This window comes from Periplaneta americana, chromosome 15 (genome assembly GCF_040183065.1).
Source record: "Periplaneta americana isolate PAMFEO1 chromosome 15, P.americana_PAMFEO1_priV1, whole genome shotgun sequence".
Classification (NCBI taxonomy): domain Eukaryota; kingdom Metazoa; phylum Arthropoda; class Insecta; order Blattodea; family Blattidae; genus Periplaneta; species Periplaneta americana.
In genome coordinates, this window is record NC_091131.1 from 17035994 (window position 1) to 17054557 (window position 18564).

Consider the following 18564-nt stretch of genomic DNA (forward strand, 5'->3'; position numbering starts at 1 on the left):
CAATCAGAAGTTTTAGGACGAACAACATTTATTTTTAATTCAATTTATGTTAAAAATATTGGTAAAACATAGATTGTGCACCAATATGCTGTACATATGAAGAGATGGCATAATAATATATCACTGTTGATAGTGATTCATCTGTCGGACGGGGACATTAAGTCTGGTGGCCCCTTGGTGCTATTCGACAGGAGTAGGCTACGTGACTGCACTAGGTTTCTCCTTCTCCCTTCCCCACCTTCATCAACATCCTCACCCATTCCTTACACTACACTTATACATACACCCATCCTAATACACGACATAACTCTTCAAAGATAAACATCATGCAATTTGAAAATTGGTCAGAGTTCTGCCATCTATCTGCAGTATGCGGAACCCGAATCCGCAAGTGAAGTGGGTAGACATTACACACACACACACACTGGTAAAACTGTACCTTGTCAAGATGGCTTCTTTTTGCTTGTTCTCTTTCAAAAATTGTCTTATTTCATGTTTTATTTATTTTTTTTTTTCAGAAACAAAACTCTGAAAAATGACGGAAAACACAGTTTAAATTTCTAAAATCTCATGAAATATTACAAACTACAAATATAAAAAAGGCTAAAATGGACAATTTCTAAGAAAAATATATTGCCTAACATAACTTTATTTTCACAAACGTAGCACAATTTTATATCTCCTACATTTGAACCGATTATTATTTTTGAAAGGTCACATGTCCACTTTTATCAATTTTACAGGAGAAGCAAAAAACTGTTTATTTTGCTAATGGTACTTTGTAGTGTAATCAGATATTTTTTATTCGACGACAAAGGTGTATAAAGTTACATTTACATGCATAAATTAATGGTAGCATCACTAAAACTTAATTGTAAAAAAATTATATTTATGGTGGACTTGTGCCCTTTTAATAATAAACAGTAAGTAAAGCATAATTAATTTTTTATGTCCTTGCATGTGTTGTAACTATTACTGACTAACAAATACTTAAGAATTTAACTGTTAAGAACATAATTTTGCTAAGGCAATATCTCTTATTTCTGAAATAAAGCAATTTAAAAGCATAAAACCTTTCAAGTTTCTTCATTAAACACTTCCTCTGAAGTTTTCAGTCACCCTCATTGTTTTTTCTTCTATTGGCCACTGTAGAATTTCTTCATAAAATTAAAGATATTCAAGAAGTATACATTGCGTAACTTTGCTGACATCTTCAACTTTCTTATTATTTATTGGAACTTTTCCATAATATGATTTACTTTCAAGTAGTTTCAAGTCATTAGGATGCTTCGCATTAATTCTATGCAATAACTTGAATGTGTGTGTCATTATTCCATCAGTATATTCATATGCAACCACTACCCGGGGACTTAGCATCAAAAACCATCACTGAATACTCTGAAATTTAAAAGAATATTTCGTGATGTTTCAACTTCTCGCTATTTTGTAACTGTTCCAAACAAAGAATGGAATCATGAGATTTTATATTGTACATCATGCAAAGAATGATAGAAAAAGAAGAGAATTTGTTATTGATAGGTCACATGTCCTGACACGTGCTGTTTCATTACTAAACAGAAACTTCTTTACACTGCAACATTCGGTAGAGTGCACATAATTGTGCCTTTTCTTCAGTAAACGGTGCTCTACACTAAGAAGAATATAATGGTGGCCATAATTCAATTTGTCAAGAAAATGGACATGAGACCATTCAATAATAATCGATTCATTTATGTACCTATCTGCCAAAAAGCATATATGCAAGGCACACTGAAAGCATGATCAAACCAAGCCTAACCTAACCTGTCACTATCCTCGAGCTTACAACAACTCACTTTCTACTGTAGCCTATCGTACAGTTTTTTCGTACCAGTACTTGCAATGTAAAGTGTGGACATACATGACGTCATATAAGCCTATTACATCATCCAACTTCTTGAACGGGAAAACAGCGACTCTTTCTTGGATACTACCACTGTATCTACCATAGCATGTAAGCAAGGCATACAAACGAAATGTAAACTGTCACTGATCCTCGAGCATTCAAAAAAAATCTAACACAAAAACAGAATTTTTATTCCTTGACTGTCACTTCTTAATAAGTAATAAATGCTCTCAAACCGACATTAACTTCAAAATGCATTTTTATATTTTATCGACGTTGTTATGATGGTTAACATAATTACCAAAATATTATATAAATATAATTATTAAACATTCACACATTATCCAGCAAATCACTTTGCAAAGTATCTATTAATCGGGAGATATTTGTCCTTAAAAACCACTTATAATACTCACATTTATTCCATAATTCCTGTAAATAACACCCACGATGCTTCTCACGTACCTAACCCGGTTCCCCGATATCGTTGCTCCCTGTAAAGATTAGGTAAGCAAAAGAGAATATGTAACATAAACAGAATACATCAATAAGCTTTCTCCTTTTCTTATTAAATAAAATATTTAGTTATTTGCTTCATATTTACCTCATCCATTTATTTTAAGGCTATCACTGCTCGTTATGATGACAAACACATGTTGCCAACGTATGCAACGGTGTTCTTCCCGCCATAACTTGTGTGGTAAAAATTAATTACCCGTAGGGTCACTGATGTTTAAAGATATCTGACCCGACTAATCGATAGTGAACGATAATTTTAGTGTGGCTTCTTTAGTTTATTAACTTCTATAAGTAGAAAAACAATAACTGAATAGACTACAGTGGACTATGTGGACTTTATGTTGGCAGCAAAAACAGCTGGATTACATTAAGAAGATTGATTGATTAAAGCCCGGTTCAGACGGTGCGTGTTTCTGTGATGGATTCCAAGGTGGCTGCGCTGATGGGTAGCCTGCGTGCTCACTTGCCGGAAGTAATGCGCTCTGGTGGGTCCTTGGATGGCTGACTGGCTTGCTTGATTTCGAGGGTAGGTTCCAACCAAGAGGAGTAGAATATTCTACTCCTCTTGGTTCCAACGAGCTATCTAGCTCGTTGGTAGGTTCCTTGCTATTTTTCGTGATGGTTTGCAGGCTGGATCCAAAGATGATCATATAATATCACCACTGAAACCATGTCGCCATGTTCGTTGTTTTCCAACTATACCTGTTTTTTTCTATATTCTTTAGTTTCTAAGAAACAACAATTAAATATCGGAATTTAGCTGTTTTGCACTTATGGCTTAATTACTTTATTGCGACATTTACTACTGTTAATGTAGGACTTTAGTTGTTTTCCACTCATGGTTTAGTTTCTTTTTGACCATGAGTGTTGGCAACAGTTGAAACAGCAGATGAGTTTCAAATTTGAACTGTGAAAAGAGCAAGCTCCATGTGAACAACTACCATCACCGTAGGCAAAACGGGAGCCAGCAAGTGAGCACGCAGGGAAGCCATCAGCGCAGCCACCTTGGAATCTATCACAGAAACTAACACCGTCTGAACCAGGCTTAATTCCATGAATAGATAGCGCAGATAATAGTCAGTGTCGCCAATCGTACTCAAATATACTCACGTTATAGAATTCAATTTTTCATACCACTCTACTGACTGCAAATCAACACTGCGTTTAACTGAAAACGGCTGATATTGTCAATTATGAGAATAATTTATTTATGGTTAATCTACATCATCATTTTCCCCGACGCTTTTTTTAAATTGCCCCAATAATGGTGCCACCTATTGAGGACTAGCGAAAATATTTCAAAGTTTGTCAATTTCTTTATATCTTTAATAAGAAAGAATGCGCACAAACGTGCAATTTAGTTTGGTGTGAGTTACTTCTCTTTACTATATTCCACCAGCGACTTCTTTCTATTCACACATTCTTTATATCTTTGATTCTGACTTATCCCGTGGTTAGAAAGTTCGCTTACACGATCATAAAATCGTAGGACAGCTATCTTTGGACATCAGGTTACCAAAGACATACAAATTACAAAATTTGATACAGCCTACTTCCGCTAATTTTTAATAGATGGGGTAATGAGACAATCGAAATCAGAGCAGTGTATAAATCAAATTGTTCATTAACTAATGTAGTGTCAATGCTTGAGGATAAAGATCACTCGAAACACTCCCATAAAACACGAAAATACATATATTGTTCACAAAGAAAATAAGTATTAGCAGTGGCGGCTCGTGGGTATTGAATTCAGGGGGACTGCGTACAAAAATAAATCATGCAACTTACCTGATTTAAAGATTAGTTCAATGCACCTTGTCTTGTAGGATGCAAACTTTTTAATCATCTTCTTATTAAAATCCGGTATGTTGTTTAACATAGTCTTTACAATGGAAAACATAGCTAATGCGGTCAGTTTCTCTTCTCTCATCGTATTTCTGAGGCAGGATTTTACACTCTTCAAACACGCAAAGCAACGTTCTGGTTCGGAAGTTGTCATTGGTATGGTGATAGCTATGCGTAGTAGCTTCACAACTTCTGAAAATGAGGCCTGCAAGTTCTCAGATAGAGAAACTGCAAGAGCTTGACTGCGTCACTGATATTTCTGAATTCTTGTCTCTGATACAACATAGTGAGTTCTGTTTTTAGTTTGTCTTTATCGAACATTGGAAAAAGCTTCACACATACATTTAGGCCATTTTAAGGAAATGAGCTTTTGTAGCATTCAAATTTTTCTTGACACAGAAGAGAAGATAATATTAGATGATCTATGAAGTGAAATCTGTTTGAGAATAAGGTGCTTAGGAAAATATTTGGGGCTAAGAGGGATGAAGTTACAGGAGAATGGAGAAAGTTACACGACACAGAACTGCACGCATTGTATTCTTCACCTGACATAATTAGGAACATTAAATCCAGACGTTTGAGATGGGCAGGGCATGTAGTACGTATGGGCGAATCCAGAAATGCATATAGAGTGTTAGTTGGGAGGCCGGAGAGAAAAAGACCTTTAGTGAGGCCGAGACGTAGATGGGAAGATAATATTAAAATGGATTTAAGGGAGGTGAGATATGATGATAGACAATGGATTAATTTTGCTCAGGACAGGGACCAATGGCGGGCTTATGTGAGGGCGGCAATGAACCTCCGGGTTCCTTAAAAGCCAGTAAGTAAGAAAGTATGAAGTGGTATCGGGTGTTAGCTTGTGTGATAATGAGGTCACACACTTCCTTGACTGCCGCAACCCTTGTTTGAATCCCTTCGACCTTACGACGCTTTTTAGGGTTTTCATTTTCACAGATCTCGCTGCTCAACTGGGCACTGTTCCGTATTGTCTGTATGGCATTAACAAAGCTTGATATGCAGAGTCGGTCTCGGTAGCATAGTAGGTTGCGGGTTCGATCCCGGCCCAGATCGATGGCATTTAAATGTGTTTAAATGAGACGGGCTCATGTCAGTAGATTTACTAGCATTTAAAAGAATCCTGCGGGTCAAAATTCCGGCACACCGGCGACGCTGACATAACCCCTGCAGTTGCGAGTGTCGTTAAATAAACCATAATTTAAATTTTTATATGCAGATTTGAACCTTAGAAATATCTAACTGGCGATGTTGTAGTTGGTTGTATAATATATTTACATGATACATCAATAAATGAAAAAACTGAGCCAGAAATTGAATTCAGGATCTTCAAGGGTAGGCACCAGGGCGCTTGCCTCATTTATTGTGATGTTGTTGGATGTTTCAGATTCCATTAAGGTTTGAAAACATTCTAGCAATGGCTCCTTCTTCTCATGAACAACATTTACTGTTCTTATTTCAAAACTCTATCTTGTTGCCCCAGCTGATGGAATTGTCTTTGAAACACATTAATCTAATACAGACTGTGTGGAGATCGAGAGAAAAAAGCAGGGATTAGGCCTACTGGATAAATCAACAAAAAATATGCGAGCATTTGTATTTTGTTTAGTGGCTCTTTCAATTATGAAATTCAACTGATGGGCACTTAATTTCACATATTTTATCCTGAATTATTAAGGTACTGAATTGAATAGACTGTACATATTGTACAGAATTAAATATTGTTGCACTTGTTATACTCACAATATTAAATAAAATATATTTAAAACTGCGCGCTACTGACAAGCTGCTGCAAATTTTGCAGCTCCTGGAAACGCTGGATTCATTGTCAGGGGCAGCAGGGGGAGGGGTAAAACTAACGCGCAAAGCATCCGAGACGAGACTGGAAGCTCCAGGGGAGGAAGTGGCTTCACCCATTATCTTTGTCTCTGGCAGCACCAGAGGAGGAAGTGACTTCACTAACGATTGCGTGCATGTCAGTGAGAGCGAAATTTAAAAAAAAATTCGAGCCGCTAAATGGAGACTGTATAATAAATGTATTTCACAACATAAAACGAGACAAGAGACACAAATGTCTGCAGCTCCGCAGCCCTCCTTCGAAAGCCGCCCCTGAGTATTAGTAATCAATAATATAATGTAATAATAGTAACACTAACAAGGGAAGGGTTTCGGCTCGAACAGGAATTTCGTATCCAAAATGTGTATACAGGCCCACCTTTACATCTCTGTAAAGCTCCCAAAAGCATTCGTTTGTGTAATGTGTGGTTTGTCTGTTAGAGCACTGTACAAGTTGAGGGGTGGGGAGAGCACTGCACAAGTTAAGGGGATGGGACATCTTACCCGTAAGCCTAGCGTAGCCTAGAAGCTAGTGCGAGTGGTAAAATGTCTAAAGCCCATTTAAGAACTTTTTCTCCAACGTTCTGTCTCAAAATATTGTAGCTAATCAAAAGTATATACTGTTGTGTGAGTCATTGAATGCGCACAAGGACGCAACCTTAATAAATTAATCATTCCAAGGCTAGGACATGGAATGTATGATCATTCCACCTAAAAAAAAACTAAATATATCCAGCCTCTGAATATTTATTTCGGAGAGCCTCTATTTGCTTAGACAATACAAAATATATGCTCGGAGGATAACATTACATAAGGACTCTTGCTGAGAATCCAGAACTTATCTTAGGAAATCGAGTGTTTATAATGAAAATGCACTCTGTTATTCATAACCAGTTGTCTGCTCCAGTATACCGCCCTATGCTTCAGTATTCCTGGCAGTCAGCTGGTTACGTGAATCCTAAACAAGTCTCGGACTTCAAAAATGTAATTCAGGTGGCATTTGATTTTTCAGCACTGGAGTGTGGTTCAGAAGATTGTTCAGGTGTTGCTTCTGCGTGTTGTGCTTATTGCTCTGCTCCATGCTGTTTCATGCATTTTATAGAGAATCCTCATGTAGATTTTTAAAGAAGTGTATTGAGCAATACCAACCAAACGGAAAGTTACACAAACGATTGCTTTTACGGTCTTCATCGCCATTGAGAGGTAAACGTCTGTACAAATTTTTAACCAAAAATTCCTGTTCGAGCCAAAACCCTTCCCTTGTAAGTATTAACACAGTTGGAACACTTCACTTTAAATCGTTAAAATATGACAAACTATTTGCATACTCATCAAATTACACCAACACAATCACGTAATTTGAATCATCCGCCATCCAGTGTGTAACCTCAGAACCTACTCAGAACAAGAAATGAAGCTGTGAAGAAATAATGATGCTGAAACTGATCAGGAATGGAAAAAGAAATTGGCTGAGAAGAAACTGCAGAACTGGATACTGAAGGATGCACTGGAAGGAATGGTGAACGGGAAATAAGTTCGGGTTAGAACAAGATATCGGATCATATGTGGAGATTAAGTGGAAGGAGGAAAAGAGGGAAGATTGGAGAATGCTGAGTTTGCAGTAAAAGACCTGCCTTTGGGCAGAAAAGTAAGAGTGAACGAATAAAGTAAAATCTACCTTTGAAAAGAAAAATCCATCAGCACAGGAATAAATGGAAGGAACATGTTGGAAGTGAGACAAAGAATATGTTATCGGAATTAATGTTAAAGTAGCAACCAATAGGGAAACAGAACCGAGGTTGTACTCGTGAAACAATTCTGGATAAAGAATGAAACCGAAACAGACCACAAGATCTAAGGAACCTTGTTTCTTTGATGATGACGATGATGATTATGATATTCTTTCTGATGAGCCAATTAAGTCCAAACAGAGAGTGACAGAAGAAGAAAGGAAAAGAGGAGATATAAATATTTTTGCACGTCTCTTCATGATCACTTCATTACTCCTGCACTGTGCTGGAGAATTGTTGAGAAAAAAAAAACATGTATAAAAAGTAACTACATTGAATACTTTTACATTTATTTGTTGCTGTGGTTGGTGAATAAACGGCTCAATATGAGCTCCTTTTAAAACAATATTTCAATTAACACACAAACTGAAAATTCTGCTGCACCGGTACAACATGTCTTTAATATACATTTCCATCTACAAATAACCACAATTTATGATAAAAAATGGGCTCTGGAATGAAAATTCAGTTCATCTTACAAACATACACACACTGATTTTGTAGCCATTCCTTCGGCATCCATTTAAATCTTGGGGTTCACAATGGGATCACAAAGAAAAACATATTCAGACGTATATGTCCACCACTAAGTTGAAAGTCACAATTTTCTAGTTTCTCTTCGAAAAGTCCACAATATTAGTCTGATATTTTGTTGAAAATCTGAACACACTCAAAGAGCAAAAGCAGTGTTACCTCACTCATCCAGTTTATGCGCTTTATAAAATGAGATTTCACCAAGCTGCAGATGCAGAAGCGATGATTATTGCAAGATAACCTAGCGAGATATCAGAAGCAGATGACTGGGTACTCGGCTTGCCCCTGTGTCTTCCACGGAGTTTCAAATCTGTAGCTCCACCTGAAAGGAGAACAGAAGTGAATAACATATTCTGTATACTACAGTATATAGAAAGTATTGCCTCAGGGACCCAAGCATTGGGAAATGTAGCAGAACACGTCCAAGAAGAAGGTGGATGGACGCCTTCCGGAGCGAGACTGGAGCGCAGTGGACGAGAACAGCGAGGTACAGGCATAGAAAAGACTGGAAGAAATTACGAACACTATGTAAACTGTGTATAGTTGTGTATTGTTTGGATAGTTTGTTTGTGTGTGTAGCTAATATAATTTACGTGCTTAGTTTGTATATTTTTTTGTGTCTTTGTGTGCATAGTTCAGTAGTGTCAGAGTTGTAAGCTCCGAAATCGGTTGTGGTGCTGGAGACGTCCAGTCGGAGCGTGAACTTGCTTATGTCTGTGGAAGCACCGAGCACGCAGCGAGTTATAGTGGAGCGCTCCGCTCCGTTTAGGCTGTCTGACAACGCTGGCATAGTAGGTACAATTTATGTATTTAGTTGGTATAATTTGTGTGTTTAGATTGTATACTTTTTGTGTTTAGTTTGATAGTTTGTTTGTGTGCTTAGTTGGTACAATTGAGGGGTTGGGTGCAAGAAAGGCACTTCTCTCAAATGCAAATTTTGAGAAAATTGATGTTAAAAATTCAAACCGTAATAATGTTACCTACGCACGCCTTTACATTAATATCACTCAATAAAAGAATTGTATTCCAATGGATACCATCCCATTGTGGAATCCTGGGAAACGAGAATGCGGATGCTTTAGCAAAGAAGGGCAGCACTGCTACTTACAGACCTGTTACTAAATCTACGTATTACTCTGTGAAAAGAGTTATTAAATCTGCATACTTAGACTTCAATAAACAAAATTTGATAACACAATCACAAGGGGAAAATGGAACTCTCTGCATCATAATCCACAGTTAATTCCCGATTTACCGCGAAAATCGTCTGTAGCTGCATTTAGATTGGTGATAACCCATGATTGTTTGGCCAAACACCTGCATAGAATTGGAATATGTCAGTCCTCTAACTGCCCATTGTGCAACTCAAACCAAGAAATGGATTCGGAACACCTCAAAATGTGTGCTTCAGTGGCTGACCATGATAATATCTTTTGAAAAATATTGGAGTGCAAGAGGTCAAATGACTTTATTGTCAAACGCCTGGCATTAGAAAACAACAACATTTTGGGTACTCCTGACCTCTTTGATCACAGTATTGAACTACAACTTGGTAATAATATGCATAACAGATCAGAGAACACAATAAAGCGCTTTACTCAAAAAGGGCACATCCTCTAAAATGTCGTTCTTGCGCCCAGCCCCTCAATTTATGTGTTTAGTTGTTATAATTTATGTGTTTAGTTTGTATAATTTTTTGTGTGTTTAGTTTGGATAGTTTGTTTGTGTGCTTAGCTCGTACAATTTATGTGTTTAGTTGATATAATTTATGTGTTTAGTTTGTATAATTTTTTTGTATGTTTATTTCGGATAGTTTGTTTGTGTGCTTAGTTCGTACAATTTATGTGTTCAGTTTGTATAATTTTTTTGTGTGTTTAGTTTGGATAGTTTGTGGGCTTAGTTGGTACAATTTATGTGTTTAGTTTGTATAATTTTGTGTGTTTAGTTTGGATAGTTTGTGGGCTTAGTTGGTACAATTTATGTGTTTAGTTTGTATAATTTTGTGTGTTTAGTTTGGATAGTTTGTGGGCTTAGTTGGTACAATTTATGTGTTTAGTTTGTATAATTTTGTGTGTTTAGTTTGGATAGTTTGTGGGCTTAGTTGGTACAATTTATGTGTTTAGTTTGTATAATTTTGTGTGTTTAGTTTAGATAGTGGTTTGTGTGTTTAGTTTGGATAGTTTGTGGGCTTAGTTGGTACAATTTATGTGTTTAGTTTGTATAATTTTGTGTGTTTAGTTTGGATAGTTTGTGGGCTTAGTTGGTACAATTTATGTGTTTAGTTTGTATAATTTTGTGTGTTTAGTTTGGATAGTTTGTGGGCTTAGTTGGTACAATTTATGTGTTTAGTTTGTATAATTTTGTGTGTTTAGTTTGGATAGTTTGTGGGCTTAGTTGGTACAATTTATGTGTTTAGTTTGTATAATTTTGTGTGTTTAGTTTGGATAGTTTGTGGGCTTAGTTGGTACAATTTATGTGTTTAGTTTGTATAATTTTGTGTGTTTAGTTTAGATAGTGGTTTGTGTGTTTAGTTTGGATAGTTTGTGGGCTTAGTTGGTACAATTTATGTGTTTAGTTTGTATAATTTTGTGTGTTTAGTTTAGATAGTGGTTTGTGTGTTTAGTTTGGATAGTTTGTTGCTTAGTTGGTACAATTTATGCGTTTAGTTTGTATAATTTTTGTGTGTTTAGTTTGGATTGTTGGTTTGTGTGTTTAGTTTGGATATTTTGTGTGCTTAGTTGATACCGATACAATTTATGTGATCAATTGATATAATTAATGTGTTAAGTTTGTATAATTTGTTTGTGTGCTTAGTTTGTACAATTTATGTGTTTAGTTGGTATAACTTGTGTTTAGTTTGCATATTTTTTGTGTGTTTAGTTTGGATAGTTTGTTTGTGTTTAGTTTGTACAATTTACATGTTAAGTTCGTATAATTTTTTGTGTATATAGTTTGAATAGCTTGTTTGTCTGTTTAGTTTGTATAATTCATGTGTTTTTAATTTGTATAGATTTTTGTGTGTTTAGTTTGTATAATTTGTGTTTAGTCTGCATAGTTTTTGTTTATTTTGTGTAGTTTTTTGTGTTTATTTTGTATGATTTGTGTTTATTCTTTATAGTTTTTTTGTGTTTAGTTTGAATAGTTTTTTGTGTGTTTAGTTTATATAATTTATACGCTTAGGTCTGTATAGTTTTGTGTTTAGTTTGTATAATTTATGTGTTTATTCTGTGTAGTTTTTGAGTTTGGTTTGTATAGTTTGTTTATATATTTAGATTGTACAGTAAGTGTATAGTGTAAGCTCTCTTGAACTGGCTCCCCAAGTGTAGTAGACCTTCAGCTCAGTCTACAGTACTGTAAGAGGCCGTTGCCCTTATGGGATTTCAGGCTTTTCATATTTTATATAGAAAGTAAGAAATCATTTCTGTGGTTGAAATCACAACTCAAATCCCTTATCTGAGTCCTTTAGAATCGTAACTCACAATATCCAAAAGAATATTTTTATTCTTTAATAGTTCATAAACTTATACAAAACAAACGATCGTACTTAAACAGTAATTAATATTTTGAATTATAATGCATGGAACACTTAAAATAATAATTACTGCCAAATGGTAATTAGTGAGATGTAAGAAGTTTTCGTTTAATTGTTAAAAAGAAGTTTTTATATATTGTGAGTCATGATTCTAGAGCACTCATTTATCATCATCATCATCATCATCATCATCATCATCATCATCATCATCATCATCATCATCATAATATCATCATCAGTTAACAGTTGTATTCTACAGCAAAACCTCAGTGACTTGTCTGAATTTGACAATAATAATAATAATAATAATAATAATAATAATAATAATAATAATGTAAACCATACTTGGGCATCGTGTCTCAATTGAGAATTTGTGTCTCACTGACCTTCACAGAGCTTATCGCTCTGAGTGACATAATCTTCACAGACCCCGTTCCTCCCTCACTCAGCTCCTAGGCGTGGGCAGGTTCTATATCAGTTTCATAAGCAATATCAGTGGTGGCATAATAGCATTATCAAAGCAGTGTGTACGCGTTAGAAAACGATTATTTCATGAGAAATGGGAGGAAGAGTTTTTTTGCTGTTTAGAAGGGGAGAACATACGGTGTATGTTATGCTCGAAAATCCTATTAGGCATTAATAAATTTAATATACAACGACATTACTCCTTATGTCATAAAGAACATGCTGAATTAGAAGGTAAGACAAATTAAATGTTATTTTTCGTACTATTCCGAAGAATTAAATGTTGTTTGTACGTATTATTTCCAAAAGAAATTAATAAAAAATATATCAAATGTGCGTAGAAAACGAAATATGATTTTTTAAAATTATTTTAGGTCTAGAATATGCAAATCTATTAAGTAATCTTGAGAAACGCCAGAATATTCAAGAAATAAACGTAGACAACGTGATGGAATATTATTGGCTAGTTATGCAATTTCTCGCCTGTGATTTAAATCAATTCAATGATGGAGAAATAGTAAAGAGGTTTATGATGAAAGCTGCCGAATTATTTTGCCAAATTGGATAAAAGTTTTCGAGTCTCTCACATTAACCAAGCGCTTTCCTAATAATTCGCCACTGACCGCCTTAGCGATTACGATAAGGTGACGCAGGTCACAGCAGTTTATATTTCCCATCCTACTCTGCAGTCTCCTCTCCTAGTAAACAAACTATTTCAAATCGAGTGCCTCACGTAACCGAAAATTGTACCCATGTATGCTGTAGGCCCTAAACAATGTGGAGAGTGGTAAGATGAGTTATATACATTGATAAAATAAAATTACACATTATGTACCTCTTTCTCTCGTCACTTTCTCAGGGTCAGAGAGGTCCAAGACTTCGTTGATCTCTCGCTGGTATGGACCTGGATCATCGCGATCACTCTGATGTTCTTTGGAAGATTTATCTGTGAAAGAAATAACAGTATCCAATAGTCAATTCGTGAGCATTGCTACACAGAAGACATTTTTTAAAATAAAATTTATTTTTCAGCATTGCATGCAGATAAGCTTTTAGTGAATCCGTCTATGTTAATCACAATGGCGGTCAATACTTTATGACACTCTCTGAAAATTTCATCTACTGTACATTGTACATGATTAATGGACATGACAAAGGTAACAATTTACATTATTACAGACAAATTTTTATCGTATTAATTATCAGAAACAGTGAAACCTCTCTAACCTGGACACGTGTGCTTCAATAAAAAATTGTCCAACGTAACGGGGTGTCCAAGATAGAGAGAAGTAGACATTTTTTAGCATGCAATGGAAAGGAAATTACTACACATAATGTTAAGAAACTGCAAAATTCAAATACTTTATGATTTAGTTGGTCACTGAAAGTTTCTCAAAATATTTTTCTTTCCCCACTGAAATTTTGTTCTATGCCAGTGATGCCAAAGTAAGCGCATGTTTCTGACCTTGACGTCGTGCGCGGGCATTAAGCGCTAGGTATGCCAGGAGGAATAAGCAGCCTGTTGGATTAAGAAAACAGTGATGCACAAACTTCAAACGGAACGTGAAATTTTATGTCGTTATTTTTATATGGCTTCTTTCTGTTTGCTACTTTCTATATTGTCTGTAAAACAAAAGTACTAACACCTATTTCTTAGCCTAATATTGCAGCTGTGTTTTAAACGTTAATAACATAATAAAGAGTAAAAAAGAAATATTCACACAAATTCCATAATAACTACAACTATACTGTACTAAGTGAATTAAACACATCATTCATAAAGAAAGACACTGAATATGACATGATAAGTTGAAATTGATATTGATGGTATCTTTAGCAGTGGCGGCTCGTGGGTATTGAATTAAGGGGGTCTGCATTCAAAAATAAACCAAGCAACTTACTTTATTTTTTATATATATTTGATGTCAACATTTACAACCATGTAATGTGGACCTCACAACTTACTTTATTTAAAGATTAGTTCCATGCGCCTTATCTTTAAGTTGTGTTTAAATGAGACAGGCTCATGTCAGTAGATTTACTAGCATTTAAAAGAATCCTGCAGACAAAATTCCGGCACACCGGCGACGCTGATATAACTCCTGCTGTTGCGAGTGTCGTTAAATAAACCATAATTTAATTTTTTATATGCAAATTTGAACCTTAGAAATATCTAACTGGCGATGTTGTAGTTGGTTGTATAATATATCTACATGATAAATCAATAAATGAAAAAAAAAAAAAAAATAACTGAGCCAGAAATTGAATTCAGGATCTTCAAGAGTACGCACCAGGTCGCTTGCCTCATTTAATGTGATGTTGTTAGATGTTTCAGATTCCATTATGGTTTGAAAACATTCTAGCAATGGCTCCTTCTTCTCATGAACAACATTTACTGTTCTTATTTTAAATCCATCTTGTTGCCCCAGCTGATGGAATTGTCTTTGAAACACAGTAATCTAATGCAGACTGTGTGGAGATCGAGAGAAGAAAGCAGGGATACTGGATAAATTAGCAAAAAATATGCGAGCTTTGTACGCTATTTTGTTTAGCGGCTCTTTCCATTACGACATTCAACTGATGGGCACTTAATTTCACATTTCTCCTGAATTGTTAAGGTACTGAACTGAATAGACTGTAAATATTGTACAGAATTAAACATTGTTGCACTTGTTATACTCACAACATTAAAGAAAATGTATTTAAAACTGCGCGCTACTGACAAGCTGCTGCAAATTTTGCAGCGCCAGTAAACTCTGGATTCATGGCCAGAGATAGCAGGGGGAGGGGTAAAACTAACGCGCAAAGCATCCGAGACGAGACTGGCAGCTCCAGGGGTGGAAGTGGCTTCACCTTATAGTCCTTGTCTCTGGTTTCGCTCTGGCAGCACCAGGGGAGGAAGTGACTTCACTAACGATTGCGTGCATGTCATTGAGAGGGAAAAATTAAAAAAATTCGAGCCGCTAAATAGAGACTGTATAATAAATGTTTTTCACAACATAAAACGAGACAAGAGCCACAAATGTCTGAGGGTGCTGCAGCTCCGCAGCCCCTCTTCGAAAGCCGCTCCTGATCTTTAGCCTTATAAAAGTAATCAAACCAATATTATAGTACAAAGCAAAGTTATCTAGATATATGTTTTAACTGTAACTAATATTACATAATAAAACTCTTATCGCATTATGCTTTTAGGTGATATTGGTGCGCAACTTTCTGTTATCAGAATATTAAATTATCTCGAAATCTGCTGAAGCTATAGAGCTGACGTTTTACCAACACACAGGCACATACCTTTTGTTTGTGATGTAACAGTATTTGGTTTGTTAATTCATTTCCATACAGACATTTTCCATGCGAATATTTTCAAACATTTTAATACACTATCTTCAGTAATACGTATTTACGATATATTAGATTTACGAAAACATTATTTTAGTACCTGTAAGGCTACTAAACAAACTTATCTTAAAATTTCACTTTCCTGTAAAAGGGTTGAGAAAATATTCCTTTTGAATAAAAAAGAAAACTTGTGAAAAATGAGCATTAAAATTAAAACTTACATTCTTATAATGCACTTATACTTCTCAGACAAATCAAAAAATTAACATGGATACAGTTTTAATAAGTTCTCTTCCCTTTATCCATTTAATCAGTGCTGGCCATCCCTGAATATAGCTCGACCAAGCGGCATATACTACCTCTTTCGTCTGTCTCTTTTCTTTCCCTGTAAAGCGCTCAGGCTCTCCTGGGCTCTAAAGCGCGCGCTTGCTCCTATGGGCAACAGTTGACATCACTGTTCTATGTATTTAATATGTGGTCTTATTGTTGCTAATGTTTAAATGTGCTGGCTTAGGAGTTCTAAACTCTTCTGTAATTTTCCTACAACTAACACCATACGCAAATGATCAACCGAAGCTGGACTTGAACCCACGCCAGAGCGCAACTCCGGCTCGGCAGGCAAGTCGACTGATGGCTCGGATCTTGTTAATAAAATGGACAATATCATATTAGATATAATTGGCATTTTCTGTACTTAGCTAAGCAAGATATAGGTTTTAGAAGCCAAATTTAAAAATATTAATTTTTTATTGTGCGTGTGTATGTATATATTTGTATTTTTATGATTGTGGGCGAATTGGCATTCTCATTATAAGAATACGTAGGCCCTATGTATGAATTACCTTATACAGTAAAATCCTGATAATTCGCATGCGGTTAATTCGCGATCCTTTCTTTGGAGGGGGCGATGACGTCATTATCGTTTTGACTCGATTTACTGTCTTTCCCTCCTTCTAAAGAAATTTTGAATCTAAGAGCAGAAACATGAACAGTTCTCCAAAAAGCAAAGAAATGATGATATTAATTTTGTTAAAGTGTCATGACATTTTGTAAAGCTTGTGTTTCTTGTTTTAAGATTATATCCCAATGCAGTACTGTATAATATTATGCTGTTTCTAAATATTTTTTCACTGTTTCGCATTTTTGCACTTGATTTTGAAGTGTGTTTTAGTAATTGGACCTGTCAGATTAATTTTTTACTGGACAATAAATAATAATTAAAAAAATTGGGGATAATTCGCTATTCTCTATATTTTGCGGAAGTTCGTGCATTAATTACCGCTAAAAACGGGAGTCAACTGTAATTATTATAATCCTATTGTGGCCCCTAAAGGAAATTGTTTTCTCTACGTCTATGATTCCGAGGAAAAAACTCCTTAATATACGCAGAAACAAATAAACGAGTGTTAAAATAATAAGGGAATGAAGAAGCAGCTACATTTGATCAAAGTAGAAAAAAGGAACACCTTGTGCGCCGAGGCTATGTTGCCAGCTCGCGTGACAAGATGCAGCCCATCAAGTTGTATTAAGGAAGCGATAGGAGGCTCTCGAGATAGCGCCACGAGGTGCGAGTCCAGCCTTCGAGCAAGCTTCCATGTCGGCCTGACCTAACTTGTGCACACGTGCTCCTGAAGACAACTTGACATCGCTACCTACGATTCCTTTAGCTTTGCAACCACTCTTTGAAACACTGCAAAATGTTGTTTTCCACACAGCTATTTAAATAAAAAAAAAATAATCATGTCAAGTTGACAAACACTTTCTCATTAGAAATTCGTGTACTACGAAAGAGTTTAATTTATCTAGTTATCAGTTACATTTCTGTCTATGTTACTTAACCATATTCTTATGATTACGGACGAAGTTCAGACGCGTACACGGGTACACCCAAAGTTTAGACGCGTACATGGATACGTACGAAGATTAAGCACGTACACGAGTACGCACGAAATTTAGTCGCGTACACGTGTACGCACGAAGTTTAGACACGTACACGGGTACACACGAAGTTTAGACGCGTACACGGGTACGCACGAAATTTAGACGCGTACATGGATACGTACGAAGATTAAGCACGTACACGAGTACGCACGAAGTTTAGACACATACACGGGTACACACGAAGTTCAGACGCGTACACGGGTACACCCAAAGTTTAGACGCGTACATGGATACGTACGAAGATTAAGCACGTACACGAGTACGCACGAAATTTAGTCGCATACACGTGTACGCACGAAGTTTAGACACGTACACGGGTACACACGAAGTTTAGACGCGTACACGGGTACACCCAAAGTTTAGACGCGTACATGGATACTTACGAAGATTAAGCACGTACACGAGTACGCACGAAATTTAGTCGCGTACACGTGTACGCACGAAGTTTAGACACGTACACGGGTACACACGAAGTTTAGACGCGTACACGGGTACACCCAAAGTTTAGACGCGTACATGGATACGTACGAAGATTAAGCACGTACACGAGTACGCACGAAATTTAGTCGCGTACACGTGTACGCACGAAGTTTAGACACGTACACGGGTACACACGAAGTTTAGACGCGTACACGGGTACACCCAAAGTTTAGACGCGTACATGGATACGTACGAAGATTAAGCACGTACACGAGTACGCACGAAATTTAGTCGCGTACACGTGTACGCACGAAGTTTAGACACGTACACGGGTACACACGAAGTTTAGACGCGTACACGGGTACACCCAAAGTTTAGATGCGTACGTGGATACGTACGAAGATTAAGCACGTACACGAGTACGCACGAAATTTAGTCGCGTA

The 18564-nt window shown here is 36.3% G+C and overlaps 1 protein-coding gene and 1 long non-coding RNA gene across 3 annotated transcripts in view; both read right to left on the reverse strand.

The window, feature by feature from the left end:
• Window positions 1–451: 451 nt before the first annotated feature.
• LOC138715618 (uncharacterized) lies at window positions 452–2514 on the reverse strand. The gene is made up of 3 exons (XR_011336514.1): window positions 2490–2514; window positions 2302–2379; window positions 452–528 (listed from the first exon to the last, which is right to left on the reverse strand). It is a non-coding gene; the product is annotated as an uncharacterized lncRNA (long non-coding RNA).
• Window positions 2515–8168: 5654 nt separating this feature from the next.
• Window positions 8169–18564, reverse strand: part of LOC138714686 (neurotrimin-like) — a 292805-nt gene continuing 282409 nt past the window's right edge. For both annotated transcript variants that reach the window (XM_069846748.1, XM_069846747.1), the window contains exons 9-10: window positions 13257–13367; window positions 8169–8746 (exon numbers count right to left, since the gene is read on the reverse strand). In XM_069846748.1, coding sequence (XP_069702849.1) covers window positions 8622–8746; window positions 13257–13367 — 236 coding nt within the window. In that variant the 3' untranslated portion in view covers window positions 8169–8621. The remainder of the gene's footprint in view (window positions 8747–13256; window positions 13368–18564) is intronic.